At 35.9% G+C, this 26314-nt stretch overlaps 1 protein-coding gene across 3 annotated transcripts in view; it reads left to right on the forward strand.

Moving 5' to 3' along the window:
• Window positions 1-26314, forward strand: part of LOC122793216 (prostaglandin reductase 1-like) — a 401739-nt gene that overhangs the window by 346419 nt on the left and 29006 nt on the right. For all 3 annotated transcript variants that reach the window (XM_044061055.1, XM_044061054.1, XM_044061053.1), the window contains exon 8: window positions 9734-9839. In XM_044061055.1, the coding sequence (XP_043916990.1) occupies window positions 9734-9839 (106 nt within the window). The remainder of the gene's footprint in view (window positions 1-9733; window positions 9840-26314) is intronic.

Here is a 26314-nt window from a genome sequence, read left to right on the forward strand (position 1 = left end):
TTCTTATAGTTATCATGCTATGTTTTATATTCTCTCCTAAATATTCCCTTTCTTCTGTTCTAGATTCTACTAAAAATTATACCAGTGCTGGTCTTTCACTTAAGATCCTCCTATTTCTTTCTCTTTGCTTATACTCTGATATCAATCCTTGATAGGGAAGGCAATCTCTAGCATGCAGTCCAAATAAATTCTTGGCTTCTTCCCATTATATTACCTTTCCCTTTCTAATGATTTGCTCCAAATTCTTTGGTTCTTTTGCCAGTTTTCCCCAATAGATTCTATCCCCCTCTTACCTATTGTCTGTATCCCTAATTGCAATCATCCCTATTGAAAGAATCTCCTTTCTCCATTCTTGTGATGACTTAGTTCTTAGAATATTTTCTGCTACTTTATGAATGTAATATTCTGTATGATTATTGTTTTTCTCATTAAGGATCTGTTTCCAACATCCCAGTCTCTCCTTGTTTCTTGAGCTTCCTCCCTGTTCTGTCATCATCCCCTTCCACTTTGAATTATAACATTCTACTTGTGCTATGTATAAGAGCCTTAACTGTGTAGCTCTAAAACACCCATTCAAATTGGGTGATCCCAAACCACCTTATTTTATCAGAAGAATCAACTTATCCCACAAAAATCTTGCCATCTTTCCCTCCAAGATGAAATCCTTTAGCTCTTTATTAATTTCTATCCACAACTTCTCCTCTGGTTGATAAAAATATTCCTGACCTGTGTCTAAACCTAAAAGGACTGAAAATATTTTAACTGCTTGTGTCTTGCTATCCATATCCATAAATGACAGCTTCCAATTTCTTAGTTTTTGCATTGTCTTTTGTTTACTCTCTTCTCACTATCCTTAGCTGCCCCACCAGAGTCCTTTCTATTCCATACTCCTAAGTACTTTATTTGATCATGTCCCTATAAATAGTGATACTGCTGAACCAATTTGTGTATGGGTATATAGTTTACTGCTATTGTCTTTGTTTTAGCTTCATTCATTTTGTATCCTGAAAAGGCTTGAAACTGCCTCAAAATGTTTCACAACACTGAAATGTCCTTTTCTGGTTTTATCAGGTATAAAATAATATCATCTGCAAATAGGTCCAGCTTTTCTTGACTACCATACCAATTATATCCTTAAATTTTTGAGTCCCTTATTTTCTTTTCCAGTTGTTTTAAATATAATGTAAATAACAAAGGGAAAGAGAGCATCCCTGTCTGTTTCCTCTGCTCAAACAAAAATTAAACAGACAGGAACTCACCCACTTTAATTGTCACCCCGATCCCTTGTATATCCTCCTAATCAACCTTATAATTTTATCAGGGAATGCCAATGCTTCCATTGCCCTACTCATAAACTCCCAGCTTACTCTGTCAAATGCTTTTTCTGCATCAAGACACACCAGCAATAGTGGTATTTTCTTACATTCCCCTTCCCTCTAGATCATCATTGTTCTGCTAATGTTGTCAAAAGTTTGCTTCCCCTCCACAAAACTACATTGATCCATGTTTATCAATTTTGGCATCACCTTTGCCATTCTTTTAGCCACTATAGACATAAACACCTTATAATCTTGGTTAAGATTGAAATGAGTCTGTATGATGCTGGATCCAATGGGTCTTTACCCTCTTTAGGTATTACAGCTAAGACTGATTTATTCCAGGATATTGGTGCTTCTCCTCATAAAATACTGTTAAACAAAACCTTTGAGATCTTTATCAGTTTTCCCTCCTAGCTTCCACATGTTCACAGGAATGCCATCTATTCCTGGGGACATTCTTGTAGATTGGTTATACATTATATCTCACCTCCTCCTATCCTAACTGTTAATAATTGAGCCTCATCTACCTCTAACCTTGGCATATTTATTTCTTCCATAAACATTTTTATTTGTACCTTTTCTTGATTCCATATTTCTCTGCTTTATACAGATTTTCATAAAATTTTGAAAATATTTCTAGTAACTCTACTGGATCTCTTGTTATCTTTCTTGTTATACGCTCCCTAATCTTGGTGACAATCCGTTCTACTTTTTGTTACCTGAGTCATTGTGATAAAAGTTTTTGTGCTCTGGAGTTATTATCAAAAAATAGTTGCTTAACAGCAATCCTTCTAAATTTGTGCATTTTATTGAGGTAATCCCATACTTTCTGTTTAGCATTCTGCAATTGTCCCACTCCCTAGCCGTATTTTCAGAAGAAATTTATATCTTCTCTAATAACCCCCAAATAATATCCATTACCCATTCCTTAAAGTCCACTCTTTTCAACAGATAAGTGGGGAAACACCTTTTTATTTCATTACCCTGCATTTTTATTTTAGTTATTATTGGTGTGTGATCTGAAATAGTTTTTGGATGTGTATTAAAAATTTCAATTAATTGCACATGTTCCTGTGAAATACAAATTCTGTCTAGCCTAGTCCAGATTATGTATCATGGGAATAATATGTAAATTCAGTCCAAACTCCTACTACTGAATTCACGTATTCCTTGCCAAATATTTTCATAAATTTCTTCAAAAATCTACCCTCCTTTGTTATATTTTCCCTTTCTGACCCCCAGATACATCTTCACTGATGCAAATCAAATTCCAAAGGAGATTATTTCTCCCAGAATTTTCTTAACTTCCATTATAGCAGTGTAATCTTTCTCCCTTGTTAATAGCCCATTGGTACTACAAATCTACCATTACTATCTTTTTTATCATCTTCTATCACTGTTGGAGCTCCCCTTGCAAATAATATGAGTACTCCTTTATTCCTTTATCTCAGATATTACACTGAATAAGCATCCTGAAAACCTTTCTTTATCAAATTCACAAGCTCATTTCTTCTCAAATGTGGCTCCTGTAGCATAGCTTTTGCACTCTACATTTTTAATAAAATTCACTGCTTTCTTTTTTGTATGTATCTGTGAAACAATTTACATTTAAAGATAATACAGAAAGTGTCATTAAGTTAAAAAGTTATTATTCCCACCTTATACATGTAACAGCTTTTTTTGTTAAGTGTCTAGTTCCAGCTTTTTTGTTAAATGCATACACTAATGTTTGGAAGGCTGATCTTTTATACACTTGTTTTTTGCCATATCCATTTTTGCCTATGTCACATGTTATAAAATGTTATGTTTTATTGAACACCCTCAAACAAAAAACAAAACAAACACATCCTCAGTACACCCATAAAACCTATTAACTTAATAATAGCACACAACATTATGTACATCTTAAAATATTTAAGTTTTACCCACCTAATAGAAACAATTTTCCCAGACTGACAGCCACACTCACAAACTTGGATTAACCTAAAAGGAAGGTTATCTATACTAAGATGCATGGTACAGCCTGTTCTTCTACTAAGTGCTGTCTGGGTTTTGTCTTACCTTTATTACTCTCCCAGAATGGGAAAATATTTGAATGCTTTCAGAAAATATCTCCTAGACATTGAAAGAAAGAAATATTCTGTTTATATTGCCCTTCATCAGACTCTTTACATAGAGACATGAAAACTAGATACACAATTGCTTCTACAAGCACTCATTTATTTGATAGGGAGAAACTTTTTATTATATTCATTGTTCTTTTATATTTATTTGCTTTCTCTTAAAATGTGTTGCCAGACCAAGCCAAGGGCCTTAATATAATCATTCTGCTATGCAAAAGTGAAAAAAAGCACATCAGATGATTTTGCATCATGTTCTTTTAACCAAACCTTTCTTCCTTTTCACATTGCAGTGCCTACATTTCTTAAAATTGAACAATAAGAAATAAAGAAAAAAGGAGCACCTAATTACTTTATCCCCATTACACTCAAAAATAACTGAGAAAGCTTTACTTTATAGCTTGCAGATTATATCATGCATTATAAAAATACTACTGTTAAGAACAACATTTTATTTTGCTTACAATTAATCTCCTTCTTTCTCTTCCCTTCTCCTAAATGTTCATCCAAACATTAATGACATGAAACAAGGCATATGCTTTAGAGTCCCCTACAAGTTTAACAAATAAAAAAATCCAAAATTTCCAGGTTTTCAAGTTTTGTCATGTTTCACAAATATAATTAATACTTTGTAATCCCACATGTATTTGTCAGTTTCTGATTGCTGCTTTTATTCCTGTTGATCTCCATTTCCCATATCCAGCCTCTGCTTCATTTCCAACTTACTCCTGGTTCTACTAGTCAACCCATGTGCTTTTTCTGTCTCTCAAGCATTTTACATTGAATCATTGGAAAACATTTCACTGGCACAGTCTCTCTGTGGAAATTATAACCAGAAGAACATGAAGCAGAATCTCGTGTTTCATAGCTCACTTTTTGTTGGACAAACTTTTTATTTCCTCCTTTGCATGTTTTGCATCAAAGAATGATTTTTTTCCCTTTAGTAAAGAATATTTGGAAAATAGTTGGGCACAGCAGCTTGAATCTCATGCCTGCTTCACAATATTCCATGATTAGTAGAATAAATGTTCTCCTCTTTTGCCTGGTATACAGTGAGTAATCATTTTCCACAAACACTCTACTATCTCCAACTTTTAGTACTTTGTCCTTCTGCCACAGTTTATCAGAATCAACTCATTCTGTTGATAGGATTCCGTCTTTACTATTAAAGTTCTAGGTTGCTTTCTCATGAACAGGTTTGGGGCATACACATGATGTTTCCTTTCAATTAACAACTCCTGCTGTGGAATACCAGTCCAGTTGCTTATTGATGCTTTTATAAAATGAATACAGTCTGTTCCTACCAGCTTTTCTGATACAGCAGAAAATCTCAGGTTTTCCCTACATGCTCTGTTCTCCAATTCTATTATTTTTTGAAACATCTCTTCTTGAGCAGTCTCATATTCAGTCAGAATTTTCTTCATTTTGACTGCTGATTGTTACAGTTTTATGACCTCATCTGAATACCTGTTTAAAGCTTCTTCCATTTTCCAGGCCTTTGTTATGTTAGTCGATATACTCCTTCAGTGTTTTGTTTATTTTAATCAGCTCTGAGTACATTTTACTTATTTTTTCCTGTAGGTTACTGAAAGTCATGTCTTACACCAGAGCTGGAACTTGCACTACTTTTGCTAAATAGCTGCAGAATTCTTCCCAAACAATGTTCTTCCTCGTCTTTTGTGTTTGATTTTCTTTTAGGTTCTCTGGATTTCTTTTTTGATGGCATCCAGGAAGTGCACTCACTATCCAGTTACTCTAATTTACCAAAAACTACGAGTTTACTGGATCTATCTTCCAAGTTTCTGCTTTCACACTGGGAGAGTTGAAATTAAGCTGTTACTCAATGTGCAGCTATCTTGGAAGCCATCAGAAATGTTTTCTTATGCAAACTCTGTACCATGTAGAAGAGGTTCCCATTTGTGTGAAATGGTACCCAGTTCATCCAGCTTACAAGTCATCCTAATGTAGCTCTACCACAAGCAAAATCTGGACCTATGTTATTTCACTGTCAAGGTTTATATGCCAGCTATTTGCACTCATCATGTCTTTGTGGAAGGCAGGTTTATAGCCCACAGTAGTGGTTAAGCAGATCCTTAAGGTTCATAGGTTCATAGATTAGTACTAAGCTAACTGCCCTTGCGAGCCATTTTAAGCCTAGCCAATTATCCCTTGTGAGACTCAAACCCTGCACCTTGTGTTTGTAAGGCAAACACCTTAACCATTAGGCCACTCTCACTCTGCCTACCTTTGAATAACCACACCCCTCAATGGAACTTGAACATCATGATTATCAGGTGCACTGCAGTCAAGGTTCAGGTACACCCATCCTGCAGTCAAGCTTGATGCAGGATCTTGACAGTACAAGCCCTTATTTGTAGGGGACCACATCTGGTCTTTCAAAAGGATTGGGTGCCACTTAAGAACAGCCCATGTTTCCTATATGAAGTACATTTTTTCTTCAAAAGGTTTATTAAAATTCAGCCTTAATAGAGGGGGAGTATGGGGTGATGAGCTGAGAAGGAAAACAAAAGGACTAGGAGAGACAAGGAATTACACTCAGGCAGTTCAGTTACCTGTTATAAAGTTTTGTTTTTCAGTCAACATGTTCAGGTAACTTGCATTGTATAAAGTAATGGTTGCCTGTGAATCTGTAAGTAGTAATCTGCACATAATATTTTGAATTTCTACATTTCATGCGTCACCCCTTAAAGTTTAAGTTCCTTAGGCATCTAAATTTGATATAGTATCAGGATCTATTTTTTTTTTTGGAACTTTGACAATACAGCTACTTATACATCTCAAAATCTCAAAGTTATGACATAGTAGTAAAGCATGACTTTAACATTTTACTACTGAACAGTTAAAGTGTATCTCCTTCTCTGAGACATCTACTGTTTTTTGTGTTGTGGCTATGTATTTCTTTGCCACTGCCATTGAGACTCAAAGCAAGGGACACTAGCTATTATTAACACATTAAAAATGGGCAGTTGCTAGCCAGAAGTGCATCTGCAATATTGAAAAAAGTTTGTTTCCTCAAGGTGCTACATATGGTTAAAGGGAAAATCCACTAAAAATAATATTAAAGCAATGCAATTTGATGTCCGTTTAGTCTGAAGATATGTGAAGATATTGTTACTAGAACAATATTGTAGGAGAGAATATGTTCAAAAATGGGAGTGAGATATGAAGGAGATGAAGTGTTATGGAAGTAAGAAAAGACTAGTTGTGCAGTTCTGCTCCCTCTATTGAAAGAGCCTACATGAGCACTGGCATTGGATGTTAATGAAGTTATTTATCACTTGGAAACAAAGTTGAGATATGATACTTAATGAGTCTGGTTGGTGTGTTACCTAAAGGACAAAAACTGGATACTATTATTAAATGCTCAACTTCTCTATCCTTTTCTCCCTATTTACTGTCCCTGCTATGAATAAATAACAATACAGCATTTAGAATATTTTAAATTGACTGTTTATGCCAAGTAGAACAAAATCTTATTGTACTGTGATGGTTTCAATTTCAGAAAACTTTTATCCCACCCTGGAAAAGCTTGCTGCAGTCTCTAATTCACTGATGTCATCAAGGCCACGGTATACAGGTAGCTTTCTGGCCAATTCTCTATCCAAACGGACATCACCACAACCATCCTAAAAACCCACCCATGCTGTGATGTCACAACTGCCTGATCCTTACCCTACCCATACAGAAGCTAAAGGCTAGAACAAGGAAACAGTACATGAGTCAACTCTCCTGCTGTGAGCTTTCAATCACAGCAGGTAACAGTTCAAATTACTCTTAGCACTTTGACAGCTAGGGAAGTTAGGTGTGAAGGGGATGGGAGATGAGTCAAAGTAGTACACGTCAAGCTTCATAAAAGACTGCAGTTTAGCCATTATAAAAAGAAGCAGCAGTAAAAAAGAACTTTGAAAGTCTGTTCTGTGGCATTTGTGCTGTGTGTGTTTTAAGTAGTCATTGAACGGCATGAAATGTTACTTAAAACTGACTGAAAGACAGCAGTGTATGCAAGTAAAATCAATGCATTGACAGGAGCATTAGGAAAAAGGAGGCCTGTGTGATGTAATTTTTTACAGACAAGCACTGCATTGTGGGATACCTAGAGGCAGACTAAACAATCAGAATTACTTCAAGATGCCAGACCCCATGTGGTCAGACTCAGAAATTATGTATAAAAATATTTAAAAATCTGTAAATAGTCACAGAGTGGTGTTAAAATATAGGAAACACCAAACCATGATGAAATAAACATGTTTTTGAGTCTGTGTGTGTGGTTCTCTAAAGTTTGCTGCAGGTGTAGAAGCAGAAAATCTGCAAGAACTGCAGGAGCCCATGGGGTATATTATGCAGCAGCTGATTGAATATGAGACACTTTTGAAGAAATGATTAAGTAGTCTGAAAAAATATAGAGCAAAATTGAATTACTACAGGGGATATAATTAAAATGGCAAATCTGAAAATAAACTGTGTTTTGGAGGGAAATGGAAAGTTGAATTTGTTGGACTATGTCAAAAGTAAGATGGCAGATTGGACAGAATTCGGCAAGGAATCCTTAATTATTGTATTAGTCAGCAGACTGGATTTGGCACAGACTGACCTAAAGTATGGAAACCATGACCAGGTATAGAAGTGTTTATATTGTGTCATGAAGAACAATATTGTTGAGATTGTGGCTACCAGGGAGTAGACTGGCCATGCAGGTTGTCCATTTTTTGTAGGGCACAATTATTTGGACGTGGCATTGCAACATAGTATTTTATGAATGCAATTCAAGACAGTAAAGTAGAAAAATCCCATGATAGTTTGTTTTGTATTTAAATTTAGTCAGCAACATATGGGCTTTTGTTCCGAAGAAACATTGTTACTTTAGAAGATGAAAGTTCTTAACTAAATGAAGTGGTTCTTGTCCTTCTGACAACGTGTTTTCTCTCTTTCTCTCTGTCTCTATTTGTTTTATTTATTTATTGATGGTTGTGTGTATCCAGACACTAGATTCAAGACTTGAAAAACCTCTTGCTCGTATCCTCTGAAGTGTGGAATACTAAAGGGCTCAGTTTTGATTCTATTATTATTCACAGTTTGCGCTGCCCATTGAAAATTAAATAAGAAAAATAGAAGCTATCTTATTATGCTGCTGACACCCAGGTTCCTCTTGAACATTGCCATAGAGGTGCTGTGATTCACATGAACAGGTAGCCTGTTCCAAAGATGCGGCAGTCACTGGGAGATAAATCTGTCCCTCCAGCATATCCTATTTAAGTCGCAGGCAATATTTAGGCCCATGGAATGGATAGTCCTACTCCCTTTTGATTTACAAATATGCAGCAAGTTTATTAGATTTGGGTCTTGTATTGCTTTGTAGGCCAGGCATAAGTCTCCCCTAAGAAGTCTATATGATATGGAGTACAGTGACAGGGACTTTAGTCAGTCATGTAAGGCACATGCTGGAGCCCCTTGATCTTCTTTGTTAGAAAACTCTGAGGTCTCTCCAACTGCTGCAGGTGCTTAGTATAGTATATGCCAAACAGGACATTACACTCAGTAATGGGCCAGATAAGTGCCAATTGTAGGGTGTTATAATTTTTTTTGCTCTCAAGACAATGCCTTTACTAATTAAGTGTGTTATGTAGAAAGCTTTCCTTACTACACATGCTGGTTGAAGTTAAGGTCACAGGGAAAGTTAAGGTCACGGTCAACTTTCAGAGATGCTTTCTTGTTTGGCAGTTAACAATGAGAGAGAAGAGATCCTGATCTACAGGATGAAACATTCCTTTGACTTCCAGTGGTGTAACTGACAGAAAGATTAAATACAGAAAAATCTTAAGAGATGAATATTCATCAAACAAAAACAAATTCACCCATTTGACACTGCTGTTCCATGCATTACTATAAAAGTGGGGGGCTTCACCCCCACATCTCTCGATGTAGGGGGTGTGCCCCCATATCCCTCTAAATAAATATAGTAACTCCAAGACTGCACTACAGTTGGGAAAAGGGCAGAGTTAACAGAATGGCCAACTGACTTCTTTCCCTTGGAAAGAAATTGGTGATTTGGTCATTCGGTGATGTGCAGCTTCAGGAAATAAGGGTTGATCAAAGGTGAGTCGAGATTTTACTCGTTTGTTTATATAATATAGACCCGATTAAATATAGTTTATTGTTACCTGTATTCATTTTTAACAGTATTCCACAAACATTAAAGAAGACAATTTTTTAAATAATTTGTTTCTTTTGTACAAAGTGTGAGGCTGATAATATGTATAAATCTAATTATTACAGGTCGGAGGAGAGTTTTGTTCCACTGCAATGTTCCAGATGAGAGAATTTGGAAGGATTGCTGTGTGTGGTGCCATTTCACTGTACAATGATACAGAACCGCAAAAAGGTAAATAGAAAAAAAAGGAAAGAAAATGATTCACTGAATGTATGAGTATGTACATAACATAGTTAAATGTCTCTTGAAATGTACAGAAAATGTATGTCACATTTTGTTAAAACTCAGTGTGCCACATTTTGTAGGCTAGCCACCTGTAGACTAAAGTGCCAGCGGTTCTAGTTTCAAATCTGACTCTGAGTTTATAATCTAAATATTACAAGGTGAGTAATATCTTATAGGGTGTAACACCCTTCAATGAGGCTTTAAACCCACGTCCCCTGTTCCCATTCCATGGCTACTGTTGTCCTTGTGACTGCTCACTTATTCAAGTGTATATTAAAAACGTTTCTTAAGGTTTAGTCAAGAGAGTTAATAAGAGAGCAGCAGATATATATATGGATTCAGGAAGTTAATTGATTTTTCGTTGTAATAGAAATAACTCAGTATTAGATATAGATCAAACATTAAGTGGGACTGAGTTTCATAGTGTAGATATGGCTACTCAATACAAGGAACCCAGTACTGCTACTTAATAAGAAAAGGGCTTTCTGGCCATTGATTCCTTTCTCTATAATCATATCATATCACACATTTTCATGTGTATTTTGGTTTCTACATCATCTAAACATTGTACAGTAATTTGACATACAGTGGATGAAAATAATGTGTATTAAGGATATTTTGTCATCTGCATTTTACAGCTGACTGTATGTATTAACCAGAGTGCACTGCACTGTACTTTCGAAAAGTTTATGACTGGGTTGTCTACTGCCATTCATTGCAGATTCCTTGGGCAATGAAAAAAACAAAATCCATCAGCCCATGTGATGTTAACTGCATATACTTTAAAACTGTTTCTGCATTTATTTTGATATTGTTTGGGGAAGAGTCCTGTTCGTGTTTTCTTTTTCATGACCAGAAATTATACAGAGCTGTGGCATCTTCCCTGTGACAAATTAGTGCAACTCTTACTTTAACTAGATACTGACCTTGGACATTGTGAGACTGCCTGTATCACATTATTTCATGTTGTCTTCAGTTTATCTATCACATTACTCCATAGCATGTGTTTTGCCTTAAATCTTTTGTTTTTTGAAGTGGATAATTTCCACTTCTTCAAAATTATGGTTTAACTTTCCTCATCATTTCTTCAAGTTTCCCTGAGGGCAGCTAAATCATTTAACAAATTTAGTTGTTGCAGGCAAATAGCACCCATCAGATTTTTATTCTCAAAGTCTTTCTTGTCTAGGGTCTGAACATAATGTAGAAGAAAACAAATTGAATGGAAATTTTCAGTGTTATTTGATGTAATTCTTCACACTTTTTACTGAAAATTGTGTTCAAGGCATGCTAATTAACTACATGCCATCTTACGGATTATGTCAAATACTGTGTTTATAGTGATGTGATTTTAATTTGCAGCACTTATGTGCAAGTAGTCTTTGTTATTCCTTTGTAGACCCCCAAAGCTTGTGTAGTAAATGTACAGGTCATTTTTAAATGTGCTATTATCTCTTAGGATCATAGGAGTTACTAGGCTATTGGCCCTGAGGCCCTTATAAGCCTACCCAAGAGTTTAGCCCATGTATAGACAAATCAGCACCCAATGCCCCTGTCCAGCAGGGACACAGGTGGAATCCCAGGGATGTATTTTCTATTTCCTATCCAGTTATCCAGGTTGCGCTTAGTCTATTCCATAGATGGGGGAGTTTCTGGGACACAAATCTGTCCCACCAATAAGTCCTATTGATGTCACAGACCAGGTTGAGGACACATTTGCAGGTTATTCAAGTGGAGCTTGACTTGCGGATATGTAGCAGTCCCATCAAGGCAGGGTCCGAGATCGACTTGTATGCCAGACAGAGGAGTCTGTATGAAACAGAATAGAGGGATAGGGCTTTTAGCCTATCTGTGTATGGTAGACTTTTGAGGCCCTGGATTCTCCTGGTGAGGAACCTCTGTGGTCTTTCCAGCTGCTGCATGTGCTGTGCGAGGTATATGCCAAATGGAACGTTGTACTCAATAATAGGCCTTATAAGGGAAGAATACAGGGATGTTATGACCTCCTTGTCCCTGGATGAGATACCCTTACTTGTGAGGTGGGACATGTAGAAAGCTTTACATACAATGGAAGCAACATGGTGGTCAAAAGTCAGATTGCTTTTAAAATTGTATTAGTTAATTAATTAATTTATTTATCAACTGGGAAAGTCCAACTGAGCAAATAGGCTCTTTTCAGTGGAAGCCTGGGGAGAAAAGCTCCAAGAAATTAAAAGAAAGTCTTAGAACAATATTTCAGTGTTAAACAATACGTAAAGAATGAATTGTGATAAAACTATTTACAGTATTTACATATATTGTTTGTAGTACAAAATCATACAAGTGATGTACAAAGTTCTACACAAGACATAGCTTTCATGCAAAGTAGATCATAAATAAAAAGATTCAAGTGGTTACCAATCTATATATGATATAGTTGTACATATGTGTTTATCTCTGCAGCACACATGCTGCATATGTATATGTAGCACATGAAGCACTGTTATTACTCTTAAGTATCAGTTAAATTGCATCTTAATTCAGTACTCCTATAGAATGAGACCTGATCTTAACAATACTTAGAAGGGTGCTTAACAATTGTTAAGCACCCCCTGTGTGCTGTTAAGATCATGCCTGGTCCTGACCACTAAGATCCCTAATCATAACTTAATATTATGTGCTCTTGACAGGTATGCCAAGGGTCACCTCTCAGGCTTAGCTCTTGAGGTGAATTTCTTGGCATTCATGTTCCAAACACATAATAAGCAAGTTATGATCACAGAACCAATCATAATCTTCTATGTAGTGCATGGAGTACCATGATTATGCTCCAATATCAGGGAAAAAAGGCAACCAAGTTGAGCGTTACTCTAGTACGAGGCCCAATATTAACAATTAACAATTGTTAAATACCTTTCTAAGTGCTGTTAATTTTGAGTCTTGCACTAGGCACTGAGTACTAGCAGTGTTTGATAAGAGGTTTACCAGCTTTCAAAGACAGTAAAACACTTTGTGTTCTTGTTTCTTTTTTCTTTCTGTAACTAGTAGCATATGGAACAGATAAAGCTCTATGCACTACAAAAAAATTATGATTGGATTTCTGATCATAACCCTCCATTATGTGTTCTTGACATGGATGCCAGGGTGAATTTCTTGGTATCCATGTCAGATAATAAAATCACATAATATTGTTGTTACAATCACAGACTCAGTCATAACCCTTTGTGTCATGCTTACCAATATTATCTGCAAACACCAATGCTCAGTTCATAAAGACATCATCAAAAACCTAACCATGGGAAAAATGCTGAAAACAAAAACTGTATTAAACATTTATTGCACATTCTGGTACTTTGGCCATTCACCTTTAATGGAACAGTTATACATAAGGACATTTTTTTTTCTCAGTTCCTGTCATGTGAGACCTATGTATAACTCTTCTCTTCATGTTCTGACATCATCTTTAGAATCAGAGCTCTATCAAATTATTATTTACTGTATATGTACAGTGCTTATTGTTGCCTTAATTCACACTTGTGCTGAACATATTGTATGCTGTATCATAATGCCTCATAGATGTTCTTAATATCTATTGAATTTGGGCTGTATTCTAAAACAGGTTTTGCTTGGGAAGGCAATATCCCAAGCAGTTACACCAGTTACAAAGTACCCAGTTCTGTTACAGAGATGTGAGAATCCTCAAGCTGCATAGATTAATGAGGAATTGTAGAGCTCTACCTGCAGTTTCATAACAAATGTAATTTTTTAAATATTGATACTGAATGCCATTGTGAACTTTTAAATTACAACACTGCCAGTTCAAATTAATGGGTGTAGGCAGTGCTTCACTTGTGTACTGGCAGCAGTGCTATGGGTATTACATGATGAAAAGGTTGCATCTCTGGACTAATAGTACCAGCTTACAGGTGAGGCTGTTCCACAGTCAGCAAGGTGCTCTTTAGGCCAGGAGAGAACCACTTATATGCAGGTAATGTTTTTTCACAAGTTATTCCCTTTGCACACAGGGGACAACATAAATCTAACCTTCTTACAAAACTTGAACTTTGCTATTCTTGTACATCTTTACAGTATGTCATCACTTTACTCATAGCCCTTTTACTGCATGCCTGACAGAGTTTAATCTCTCATGCATTTAGTAATGTAGCTAACATACAGGGAATGCTATGGGATGACTAACTTCAGGGAACCTTGATGGCTGCTTAGTAGGTTTAATCACGAAAATCAAAAATGCTCACATAGTGTTCTCCCAGTCTTGGCAAACCACTCAGTTAATGTTAAGAAACACATGACCATAAAGGAATGTATTAAAACAAAAAGAATAGTTTTAATATGTTCAAGAAATGTATCAAACAAAACTGTTAAAAGTTAAGCACTTTTATCTTTGTTGGTAGGACTTCATCCGAACTAGTTATCCATTGCATAATATAGTTATGTAACATTGTTCAGTTGTCAAATGACTTTAAGGAACCAATCAAAATTCAGTTGCCATGAAACACTGGAAGAAGCGTATGATGTAATGTGATCTCAACAGTCATTCAGTTGCCTAACAAAGAAATCAGTTTCCTCTACTCACTTAAGCAGTAAATTAAATAAATATCTAAAAAATGTATGTTTGTCATACCAATAATAATTCCTCATACTGAAGTCTTATTCTATAAAGTTTTCCCAGTTTCCTCCCCTTTCATCAATAGGAATGGTTTCTAGGATACTGGATGCAAATTTCTTAAAACCTTGGCATGCCACAGAATGTTTATACAAAGCATTGTTAGTATTTTTGATTTTTATATTGTAGTTGTATTCATACATCTTTTCTATAAGGCCCGCTCAGTCTTTCTGATCTAAAAAGTGGGACAATTGCTGCAAATAGGTATTAAAAAACGTGGGTTTCCTATAAATCATGGTTTAAAATCTATTCAAACTGCTATCCTTGTAAATGGTCACATCTAGATAATTTACACTGCTCTGACCAGTTTGGTAGGTAAACATTAAAAATGCTGTTGTTTCATTCAAATATTTGATAAACTCCACTATTTTATTGGGGGGGAGCATTCCACAAAATAAAAATGTCATCCAGGAACATAGAATAAAATTTACAATGTAAACTGAAACCTGATTTTAAAATATATTCAAGTTTCCAGCTGTACATCATCAGGTTAGCATATACTAGGGCACATGCTGAGCCCATAGCCTCTCCCTTAAGTTGTTAAAAATATTCCCTTTGAAAAAAAATAAAATTGTTCTGTAAAATAATTTCCATTAAATCCATAAGGAGGTTTAGAAGCCTATTTTCTAGACTTGTAAGGGTTAAAAGAGCTGAGTGAAAGTATCTGAGTCCCTACGTTTGTGGTATGCAGCTGAATAAATCCATTACATCTATTGTTACAAAAGTAACCCTGTCACTGTAAAATTCTTGTTTAATTTTGTGTAAAAAATCCCAGTAATCTCTTAAAATATGGTTTATGTGAAAATATCTCTTTCAATGTCCTGTCAAGAAAAAATGGCCAAGGGGTAAGTTTTGGACCCCTGTGCTGCCACTATTAATCTTAAAGGGGGATCTAGAATATCTTCATGTGTTTTTGGGATCCCAATGATGAATTGTATAATATATTTCTTTATAGTAAGAAATTGGTGTTCCAGGGGTGAAATTGTTCCTTGTGTCAAACAGTCATCTAAAACCAGGCAAGTCTTCCTGTATGCAATAAAACATGTCATTCTGTGATACTGCTTCAGATTTGTCATGGTCTAAAAGCATACTGGAAACTATAATGGAGTAGTCGAGTCCATGAAAACCATACCCCCTCCTTTATCTGGTTTCAAAACCCTTAGGTCCTGTTAAATCTGAGAGAGTTCAAAATATTGTTCTCTTCCCTGGACAGGTTTTGTGTGAGTGTGTTTGAGTGCTTTTCCAACTTGTAGAGACCCGTTTCACAAAACTTTTCAAATGTTGTCATTAGAAGGTTTAAGGGAGGATTAAGCATGCTTTTTATCTTCCATAGTAAATCATGTTCCCTTAGTACTGTGTCTAATTCATTAGTGTTAACTAAAAAGTTTAATTTTCTTGTAAAGAGTTTCAGTTCTAATTAAGTGTCTCTTATGTCCATACCTTTGTGGGATATAAATTTGATACCCTTGCTAAACAAAGAAGAATGACATTACTGTTTTTCTATAGAACTGTAATTAAAATGTTAAAGCCTTTGAAGGTGTGTAAAATTTTGTTGTTTGAGGTAACTATTCTGTTATGTGGATTAATATCAATTACTTTTGTTTCCTTTGTTTTTTCCGGGAGTTGCCCCTGGTTCTTGTTCCCCCTACCTGTTTCCCCTCCCCGTGTTTAATGTTTCCATCTGTTGAACCTTCTGAAAATGGTGGGCTTCACAGAGGGGTATAGATGGTTGTAAAAAAGTGTCTACCAGTGTGGTTAATTCTGGCTTCTCAGTTTTGGAGAGTGGGGGAAACTGATCCAAACCTATGTCTGTAGTTTGTGTCATGTTGGTATATACTCCATGTGAAAGGTTAAGTGGGGAATACTCATGAGTTTCAAATCTAGAAAGAATGTCATTTTTTGGAAGCACGATTAGGTGCCTTAGGTAATGGATATGCAATGTTGTGGTAATCACTGTAATCACGCATCACTTTTTTTTGTTTTCTTTGTAAGACAATCTTACAATTCTGTTCAACTTTTTTAAAAACGTTAGTATAATTGGGTTTTAACATGTTAAACAACACGTCATTTGTAATACTCTGATTTAAAGTATTAATTTCATCAACTATATCAGAAATAAAGTTTGTATTTCTCCTGATAATAAAGTCAATTTGTTCATAGCCATGTCTATCGAACATGGTTCTAAATAGTCTTAGGTTCCTACAACTATTCAGTTGGAGAATTTGTAAACTCTCAGCCCCTTGTCTTAATTAATTGCTGCATGGAAGACCACTACATAAGCATTTTTGATTTACCTGGGTGTTACGTGGTTTTTGCTGTACAGACACAAGCTACTTCTTGTGGTTATTAATCAGTGGGTTTGAGAGAGTGTTCAGCTTATACCAGTGACAGGTAATGAGAGTCATCAGCATAACATCTTTCTGAATCCTATTACCTGTTCTTGGTCAAGGGTAAGTCACATACCTTTGCAGCACTGGTCCAGCGGGAACTCCTAGGAGTACACCATGGTGTAAGTTCGAACTAAGAGAGGGATCTGAGTTTTAAATTAAGAATATAGAAGGTGTCCATGGTGCTACCCCACTTCTTATAGAACGGTTTCCTTTATGTTTCTTGAACTTTATTCTCAGGAGTTGTACTAATAATGGGAACTTCCCAGTTTGCACATTCCCGGACAACACATGTAAATAAAATAAATAACTATGTTCCCAAGATGGTGGTTATTTTGGGATTCTTAAGGTTATGTTTTTTGTATATGGGATGATGGATCTGTCATGCTATGTTATTATTTTTTTTAATGAGGTGATAAAACTTATGAGGAAGTATGTCGGTGTTAATGAAATAATGCTGGTACATAATTAATGTCCATTCTCATATTTTTACTGTACCACTTGTTGATATATTTTAGCTGCTAGTGATCTACTATTATGTCATCATTTAAGCAATCATAAATGTTACTCCCATCCCAAGGGTCTTGTATTTCCAGAAATAATTGTTATGGTATTTATTATAGTTTCTAACTATGTTAATAGTATTTTTTTTCATGATTAAGGTATAAATGTAAAGTTAGATTTTGTTTCCATCTAAATAGGTGGTGGTTGGCAGGTTCAGTTGCAAGAGGTTAAATTACATCTTGGGGGGTCGTTATTGTGTGTTTACCAGGTTTGCAGTGCCTCTTGGTCTTATTAAATTTGTCTTTTAGTAAATGTTCCACTCATGCTGAAAAAATTATTACTGATATTTAGAGCTTAAACTACATTATTAATAAGGTGGGGATTTGTGATTTCTGTGGAGTTTCATATTTTTTAATGTAAGCTATGGGCATTAATATGGGCAATCTGAAGTCCTTTGCTGTTTTCTGAGCTGTGAGATGTGTTGGACAAGAAAAAGAGTTAGTTACAGGACCCAAATTTGCATGTTTCCATACAGCCGCTTTGTTAACTATTAGAAGAATTTTATAGAGGAGTGCTGGCATCTCTCAGGAGTTGATGATTTGAGTTATTTATAATGCATGGAATATAATGTGCAGCCTTGTTGTATATATATTTGAGAGATAGCTAAGAAACTGATTATTCCATACTTTTTGTATAGCAATTCACGTGTAGTAAGGGTTTCTATTGTTGGTTTGGAATATCTCTTCAACTGTATGTGTCATTGTGAGAACTTATAGCTAGCATAGCTAACTTTGAGTAAGAATAAAGAGTGACTGCAATGAAATGTATTACTTCTGTGAAGTAATGTTGCATTTTGATTGGAAATAAAAACTGTTAATTAGAAAAGGAAGGTATAAAATAAACTGGTAAGTGGAAGGGTAGTAATGCGTAATGTGGTATTTAGACTTCAGACCCATCTCACAATGTAAGTCAGTCAGTGAGAGCAAAGCCAGCAAGATAAGTGATACCTTCTCAGACAAGGCTGCTATTCCTATTGTAACACACTGAACATTTTCCTGTAAAGATTTCCCACTGAAACAAATATGCAGACAAAGTTCATTAGCAAAATGCAGCAAAACTCCAGATTGTTTCTCATGGTACTCATTTAAGAGTTACTGATGTCCTTTGGATGGTGTTTCTAGGCAGATGCTAGCACACTGTCTAGGTCTAGCTATTCACTTCATAGGTGAGCCTCCCAAAAAGAAGATGTCTGTCACTGAGGATCAGGATCTTTGTAGTACAAAGGTTGGCTTGCATGGGGGAAGGGATGGCACAAGAAAACTTAAATTACACAAGCCCACAATTAAAAAACAAAGTAAAAATGATAACTAAATCAAATAGGCCATGATCAAGGTCTTAAAAGGAAGGCCAGTTGAAACAGTGGAGATGCCACCATTATGAAGTGGTAAATTATAAAGCTGATAGAGGCTACAGTCATTTAGAGATACTTCTAATGCAGAAAAAGTGTAAGTTTGAGTGAAATGAAAGGTAACGTTGTGCTATCAGACAAAACTGACATGATAACAGTACATGTTGGATTCCAACAGCCTTTCTTAACAAATTAATTTATCACATGCTAATAAGGTAATGGTTGGATGAGAGAAAAAATTCATAGCTATCTAATCTGATAATGCCACATAGTTTAACATTTAAACAGAGCATTTCACATAAAGCCAGGTAGGTAAAAAGTTTTCCGTTGTACTTCATTTAATCCATCAGAAATCATTCACTTTTTATGTGTAGCATTACATACAGATTTCAAAAAACTCAAAGAATAAACTATGTTATTGTATAGTTAACAAGTAGTACTACAGAACCAGGAAAAAGTATTGATGCAGCCAACAATATTGCATGACTTCCCACAAATATTTCTTTAAACCTACTTCATAGAGAAAAGTTTCAGTTGCACAACAGGTAGCACACTCTGGTGTAGAAGCCTGTGGGTTATATTCCTATGCCAGGTAGACTGATTGCTAATACTGTATTGCACCATAAGGGCATGGTGTGCTGCATTCCTAAGAATGTGTTGTCCTTTACATGACATGTTAAACTGAGACATTATTTGCTTGAGTTGGTGGTAGCTCATGTGGATGCAAAAGATCCCACAGCACCTACTAAAAATGTAGGTATGTTCCCCGATACCCCTTAACACTATAAATATAATCTTTAGTCATCCCTAACAAGAAGCTACTACCTGAGTTGAATAACAATAAAAGCCAGAATAGTATGTAATAAGCAGCTAGTGGAAAACCAAGCACTTCAAGATGAGCTTTTTAAAAAGCTTAATAAACATTGACTGCTAAAGGTGAATGCTCTTGTTTATTCCGAGTTTTTTTTTTGGGGGGGGGTTACCACTAAGGTGCAAACAATTGGAGACTCACAAACTCATACTGCAAGGATCAGTGTTTATAAGTAATATAAACACGTATCTTAATAGTATACCATAGCCCAGTTTCACAAGCCATCACCATGAGCTTAGTGTGTCTAAAACAGCATTAATGTTCTTTGGCACACAACAAAATATAGTAATATTCAATCATGTAATAGTAATGACTCCAAATAATGAAACCATAAAACCAGTCAACATGTACAAATATGTTGGATCTCACTATCAAATACACACAGGCACCATAATATCTAAAGGCTCAGCACAACTGAAAACTTCAAACCCCATCACCAACCACCTTACCCTAAAAGCCAAGAGGGTTGTGGCAAAGAACAGACTAATACCTAGAACAAGGTATATCCTGTACAACAGTATGTTCCACTTAGCCTGCTACACTAACATAATTTAGACAACTCTAAGTGCAATCTTTCGATTTATCACCCTCTCCTCTCAAACAGAGCATAATCGGATATCCCACCTACCCAGTATTGCTTATTCCTACAAAAAAACACCTGAATATCATCTTCTATCCTTCTTTCAGAAGCAAGATACAAAAAAAACAAACATTTCTGTAGACTCAGAAGCCATTAGTGACACTCTACTCTGTACACCACTCCCATCCTTCTGGAAAAAAACAACTTCAGCAAAATTGTCTCAGCAAACTAGAATCTCCTGTCCTCTGAGATCAGGTAAATCACTTAATTCACAAAAAAAGAAAATATTAGAACCCCTAGGGAGAATCACAAATGCACCTGGTTTAGAGTCAAATGGTAATCACCTTAATCATTTCTGACAAAATCTTGAGAAAGTACTATACATACAAGGGCAAATTCTGTCTGACCAAGTTGTATGAAACTTTTTTATGTAAAATAGTAATTGTATATTGAAAACAGCAATTTGGTTTGATGCAGGTATATTCCAGTAGTTGCAATTAAATAATATTGACTGCAGAAGGGTCTTTATTCTGTACTCCAGTTGTATTTTCTGACAATATTGATCTAAGTTGCTTCTCAAATGTATTACACATGGACTATATCATCTCTATATAAGAACTGTGCATATGCATCTGCGTAGTGTCTGAAAACAGTCCTTGGACCAGCCCACCTACCTGGTCAACAAAGGACAAATAAATAAACAAGTAAGTTCTACTCCTGGGATGTAGATTAAACAGCACTAGCAAGAGTGAAGCAGGACACAAGTAAATTTTTCAGATTTGGTGTAAAAAGGAGTGATTTCAGGAATGTTTTCAATCACAGCCTGTAAACAGTGCACTGTGATTTTTATACTGCCCTCTAGTGATCAAACAATGCATTTTTCAAATAAACCTTAACCTTAACTGTCTAAACTGATTATGTAATAGTTATATACTAAATTCCACAATTCCTCTACAGTAAAACTAATGCATTTTTTCATATGCATGCATTCCTTGCAGAAGTGCAGTCCTTATACTTTAATCCAAATAAACTCACTGAAATAGTGCGCGTGTGTGTGCTCGTGCATGTGCTTGCGTGTGCGCATAGGGGAACTGTATGAACTTGTCATGTTAGTAATTTCGAGTCCACACTAGAGTGAGAGAAAGAGACAGACAGACAGAAAGACAAACAGAGAGGGAGAGAAATAAAACCCATTGCCCCCTTGTCTCACACTGTGCTTTTGTAACAGAGTGGGAGAGAAGCCACATCTTCTCAGGTCAGGTCACACCTCTCAATTGTCCTGTATTTCCTGGAAAATCCTGAGTTTACACTTAAATAACAGGGTATCCTATAATTAGAAATGGCCCATTTAAATAATTATTTGTACATTTCTTTTACCCCCCCCCAACTGCCATCGCATCCCCAGTCTGCTCCCACAGTATCAGTAAAGTAAATGCACCTGTCTGCCTGAATGTATGCGTGATGTGAGGGAAGGAGACACAAGCTGTCAAGCACACAGAAAAGAGAAAACTGTGGAGTCTGTTTCTAAACTCTGGAGCCAAACTATAGACACCATTCGTCCATATACTAAGTGCTCTCCACCAGACACTGGGAACCTGAAAAAGAGCAAACTACACAAGACATTCAATAGTTACGTTAAAAAATGTTCTGAAACTGAAATTCTGATCAGCACTGTTACTGTTGTACTGGCCCTGAATGTTTTTCTTGTGCTCAAGAAACCTTTATAAGCACACTCTTAATATTTAATCTGAAGGATGGTACACTGTATTGTTTCTCTTTGAACCCCATCATTTCACTAGACACTGAATTAATTTTCATTTAAAAAGGCAGATCATATTAAACATATTTGGTGAAATGATAGACAGTTTTTTTTTGTTTTGTTTTTTTTGCAAACATCATTTCCATTTTGATCTGTTTTAAGGCTGATATACTTTAGTTTACTCCTTTGTTGCTGACAGTAACGTGGGAAATTTCTATCATTTTGGTACTCAAGATGACCTAAATGTTGAGATGAAGACTGTTTTGGTCTGGTGCACATGGACCAGATGTTGGTGCTTCATCTCTTTTCTAGGTTAGAGATGCCGAATTATTTAAAGCTATGTCTATATCCATCCATGACCACTTTTCCCATTTTTCACATGAGGTCATGGTGTCACTTCAGCAATGACAATCATCTAAAGCCAAGTTCACACTGCAAGGTGGCTAGCCCTACCACAGCTGTTCTTTCACACACATGCACACTGACACTCATGGGCAATTTAGAGTGTCCAGTTCACTTACTGCATGTCTTGGAATGGGGGAGGAAACAAGACCACCCAAAGGAAACCATTACAAACACAGAGAGGACATGCAGACTCTGCACAGAAGGCACCCCAACTGAGAATCAAACCAGAAAACCTCTTGTATCCATTGAACCACTGTGCCACTAAACCTATACCTCTGTACGTATACATATATCTGCGAGTGTGTGTGTGTGTGTGTGTGTGTGTGTGTGTGTGTGTGTGTGTGTGTGTGTGTGTATATGGATGAGTGAGTCTGTGATTGCGATCAGATGAGTATGGGTGTGAGTGAGGATGTATTTAATATACAATGTGTGTGTGTGTGTGTGTGTGTGTGTGTGTGTGTGTGTGTGTGTGTGTGTGTGTGTGTGTGTGTGTGTGTGTGTGTGTATGTGTGTGTGTGTGTGTGTGTGTGTGTGTGTGTGTGTGTGTGTGTGTGTGTTTGCGCGTGTGCCCGCGCCCACATGTGTAAAGCAGCTGGAAAAACCACTTACATTTTAAATTATTACGCTGCTTGTGATGCCTCTTTAGTGATAATACACTTTGTGCAGTTGTTTTGAGGAAAACAATAGATAGGTAGATCGTGATGCTGTACATGGACAGTAAAAGTCTATGTTCATATATTTTAAATATGAAGTAGAAAAAAGTATTCACTTTATTTGAAAAGTATTGCAACAAGTTGTACTGCTTTGAATTTGTATTGTCCCACAAGTCTGGGTCATAGTTGAAGAGGGTCTTTTATCTAATAACCCAGCTGAGTAACAACTAAATCAAATAAAATGTGAGTAGGTTGGGAGGGAAAAGAAATAGGAGGAAGATGTTTCTTGAAGAAAAGTAACAAGGCAAACAGAACAATCTTTAGGTAAACAGATGTCACTAGTTTGCTTTTGTGATAGAGTGAGGAAGTTTGGAAAAAGGCAGAAATGGCAGGCTTGCGAGTTTTATAAAGGGAAGTTGGAATAGTGTTCCAGAGAAGAGAGATTTATTTATGTATTTAGTTATTTGGTAGCCAGGTAATAGGCAAATTTCATCCATGACCTGACAAAAAGGCACTGCTATTGAGAGAAACAACATAACAATACACTTTTGTATACAAATACAGATAGTCACATACAGTTGTGTAATAATTTGGGTACATACTAAACTGAACAGGGTAAGCAGTTGGAATGTTAGTCTTTTATGATATTTTAAACAAAATGCATTTGTAAATATTTCTGTATACTTTCTGCTCTGTAGGAGAATTTATAGATGTGGGAATTAGTGTAAGGAAGTTCAGATTAAACCATGAGTATTTTTGTTAGATTTTACATAATTTGTCACTTACATTTTGGAAGTGGGAGGACTTATGCTTCTGGGCATGCAGTTGTTATGTTAATTAGCTGTCTGGATCTTCAGCCAAATGTATCTACTTTTCAAAAGCCTTCATCAAAATTGTTCGTGCAGGTTGTGATATGAATCAGGCTGTTTGTTGCTCAAATTTTGAGCTCATTTATGTACATGTTGCCCAGTGAAACAAACCTTCAGATTAAAGTCAGCAGTAAAGTATTGCATTAAATCAGTGTAGAGCTCAGGACATTTGGATAATGTCAAACTAACACCATCCTTATAGAAGTAAAGGGTTCATTGCATTTTCCGTGCCTAGCTGTCTGTTTCACAAAGGAACATCCTACAATGGACTGATCTGTTTAGTTTCAAACTCATTAAACTATTCATTTCTCTGCTGTTAGAGTCTAGTTAATGGGAAGTCCAGGCTGCTTGCATTGTGGTTTTTCCCATCTGTAGTAGTTGGTTGCTGATGGTATTTTTCTCTATGTTAACAAACAGTAAGACCAAACAGCAGTGCAGGCCCATTCTTAGCAGTGTTGTTAATCAGACTACAGGCCCATTCTTTTCACACTATCAGGTAACAGTACATAGTTTTGAATCTTCTGTGCAGAAAATAATTCTTCTGTATACTATTGTTAAATGGAGACTGTTTTTTGAATGATGGACACCAAATGGACATCAAAGCCATTCACAATATGTTCATTGTTTCTATGACAGAAACTATCAGTGAATTTATGTAGTTTAAAAATATATCTGTAATTCCATCTACTCCTTTATTTCTCTTACCTTGTTTTCATCATTTTCCTCTGCTCTTCCTTTCTAGTGTATTTCATTTATTCTAGGTTTGCTATTTGTTTTTGTCTCTCTTTAAGATTATTAATCCCATTTAATTTGTCTTTATACATATCTCTATACATGCATTATCCTGTATAACAATGCAACTTTAAAAAGGTAAATAATTTACTTATTTATTCTATTTCTTTAGCTGTTCGTTTCTTTATTTTTTTATTCGTTTAGTGGGGTAGAACTATACTGAGGTACGGCTCAGAGAATACAAAAGTAAGATAACCAGAAAGATGCTAAATCCATATTAGAGTTAGAGATAGACTTAACCATATGTTAGCTTCATTTCAGAGAAATAAACAGATTTAGGAAGATACAACATGAGCATAACAGATATTTCAACAGCATGGTTATAATATGTACAAAAACAGCAGAAAAGAGTGGGGAAGAAGTGGTAAGAAAGGACAGGTAAGGTACCAGGGTTTAGAACTGGAAGAGTATTTGCTGATAAGGGAAAATAAGCTGTGAGATGTCACTGTTTGTTAAATTCTGTTTATAAATTTTATAATCTTTTATTACTCTACAATTTAAAAAGAAGCATGTAATTGGGCTTGATAAACTGCTAAATGGGTTTTCAGTGTGTCATAATGCAAATGGGTCAGATGTTTCTATTTATTCATTTTGTTTTACATTTGTTTATTTATTTATTTATTGACATTTGTTAGTTGAGATGACAGAGGTGCTTGCTTTACTTAAGAAGCCAGCAGTTTTTTTTACTACAAAGACATTGACTCTTTGGTGAAGACCAAGAACTCCAGTCCAAGAGCATGTGCATATGCAATGCATAGTGGGTATTTGTTTCATTGCATGACATACTGAAAAATCTCTCAACAGCTTTTTTGCACCCTGAACTCCTGTACACCCACATCCCTGATGATTTCCATTAGTGTTTCCCCACTTTGCAGCACACTGGTCCATGTGACAGGTGCCGTGGAAAGTTGGAGTAGAAGACTGACGAAGATGTCTGGGACTTGCCTGACAGCAGGCAGTTGCACAGTGTGTTCACAGAAAGGGCCACAACTCCTACTGCACAGCACAGTTCTACAGTAGGATAGTCTGACACACTGTATCAGTGCTGTGTAGTACACCATCAGGTAATGTACTGTTGTTGTACACAAGTTTGAGTGCAATTTTTGAAATGTCCACTAGATGGTGGAGAAAGCTTGATTTATATCTTCTCTAGGTTTTATACAATTTGGTAGGGATTAATGTAATTTTTATATATTTTTAATGGCATATATTGTGGAATGTTTTTATCAAGTCAAAATTTTTTATTATTATTATTATTATTATTTTTTAACATTTATTAATGTTTCTAGAGTTGAGAAGCATTTTAAGAGAGAATGTAGGATTTTACATTGAACTGTTTGTTTATTAATGTTAAACTCTGGTTGTTCAGTTTTTTAAAATGTGTAAATGCTAACGTGTAGTCTATGTATATGTTACATCTGAAGTCCTTGGTGATGAAAACGCAGTGTTTCGTTAATGTGTTTATGTGCTTTGTTTGTTATAAGGAATCCCATGTGGAGAATAAACTGCCTTTGACTCTTTTGTGGTCGTTGG

This window comes from Protopterus annectens, chromosome 2.part0 (genome assembly GCF_019279795.1).
Source record: "Protopterus annectens isolate FY-2018-M chromosome 2.part0, PAN1.0, whole genome shotgun sequence".
NCBI lineage: Eukaryota > Metazoa > Chordata > Ceratodontiformes > Protopteridae > Protopterus > Protopterus annectens.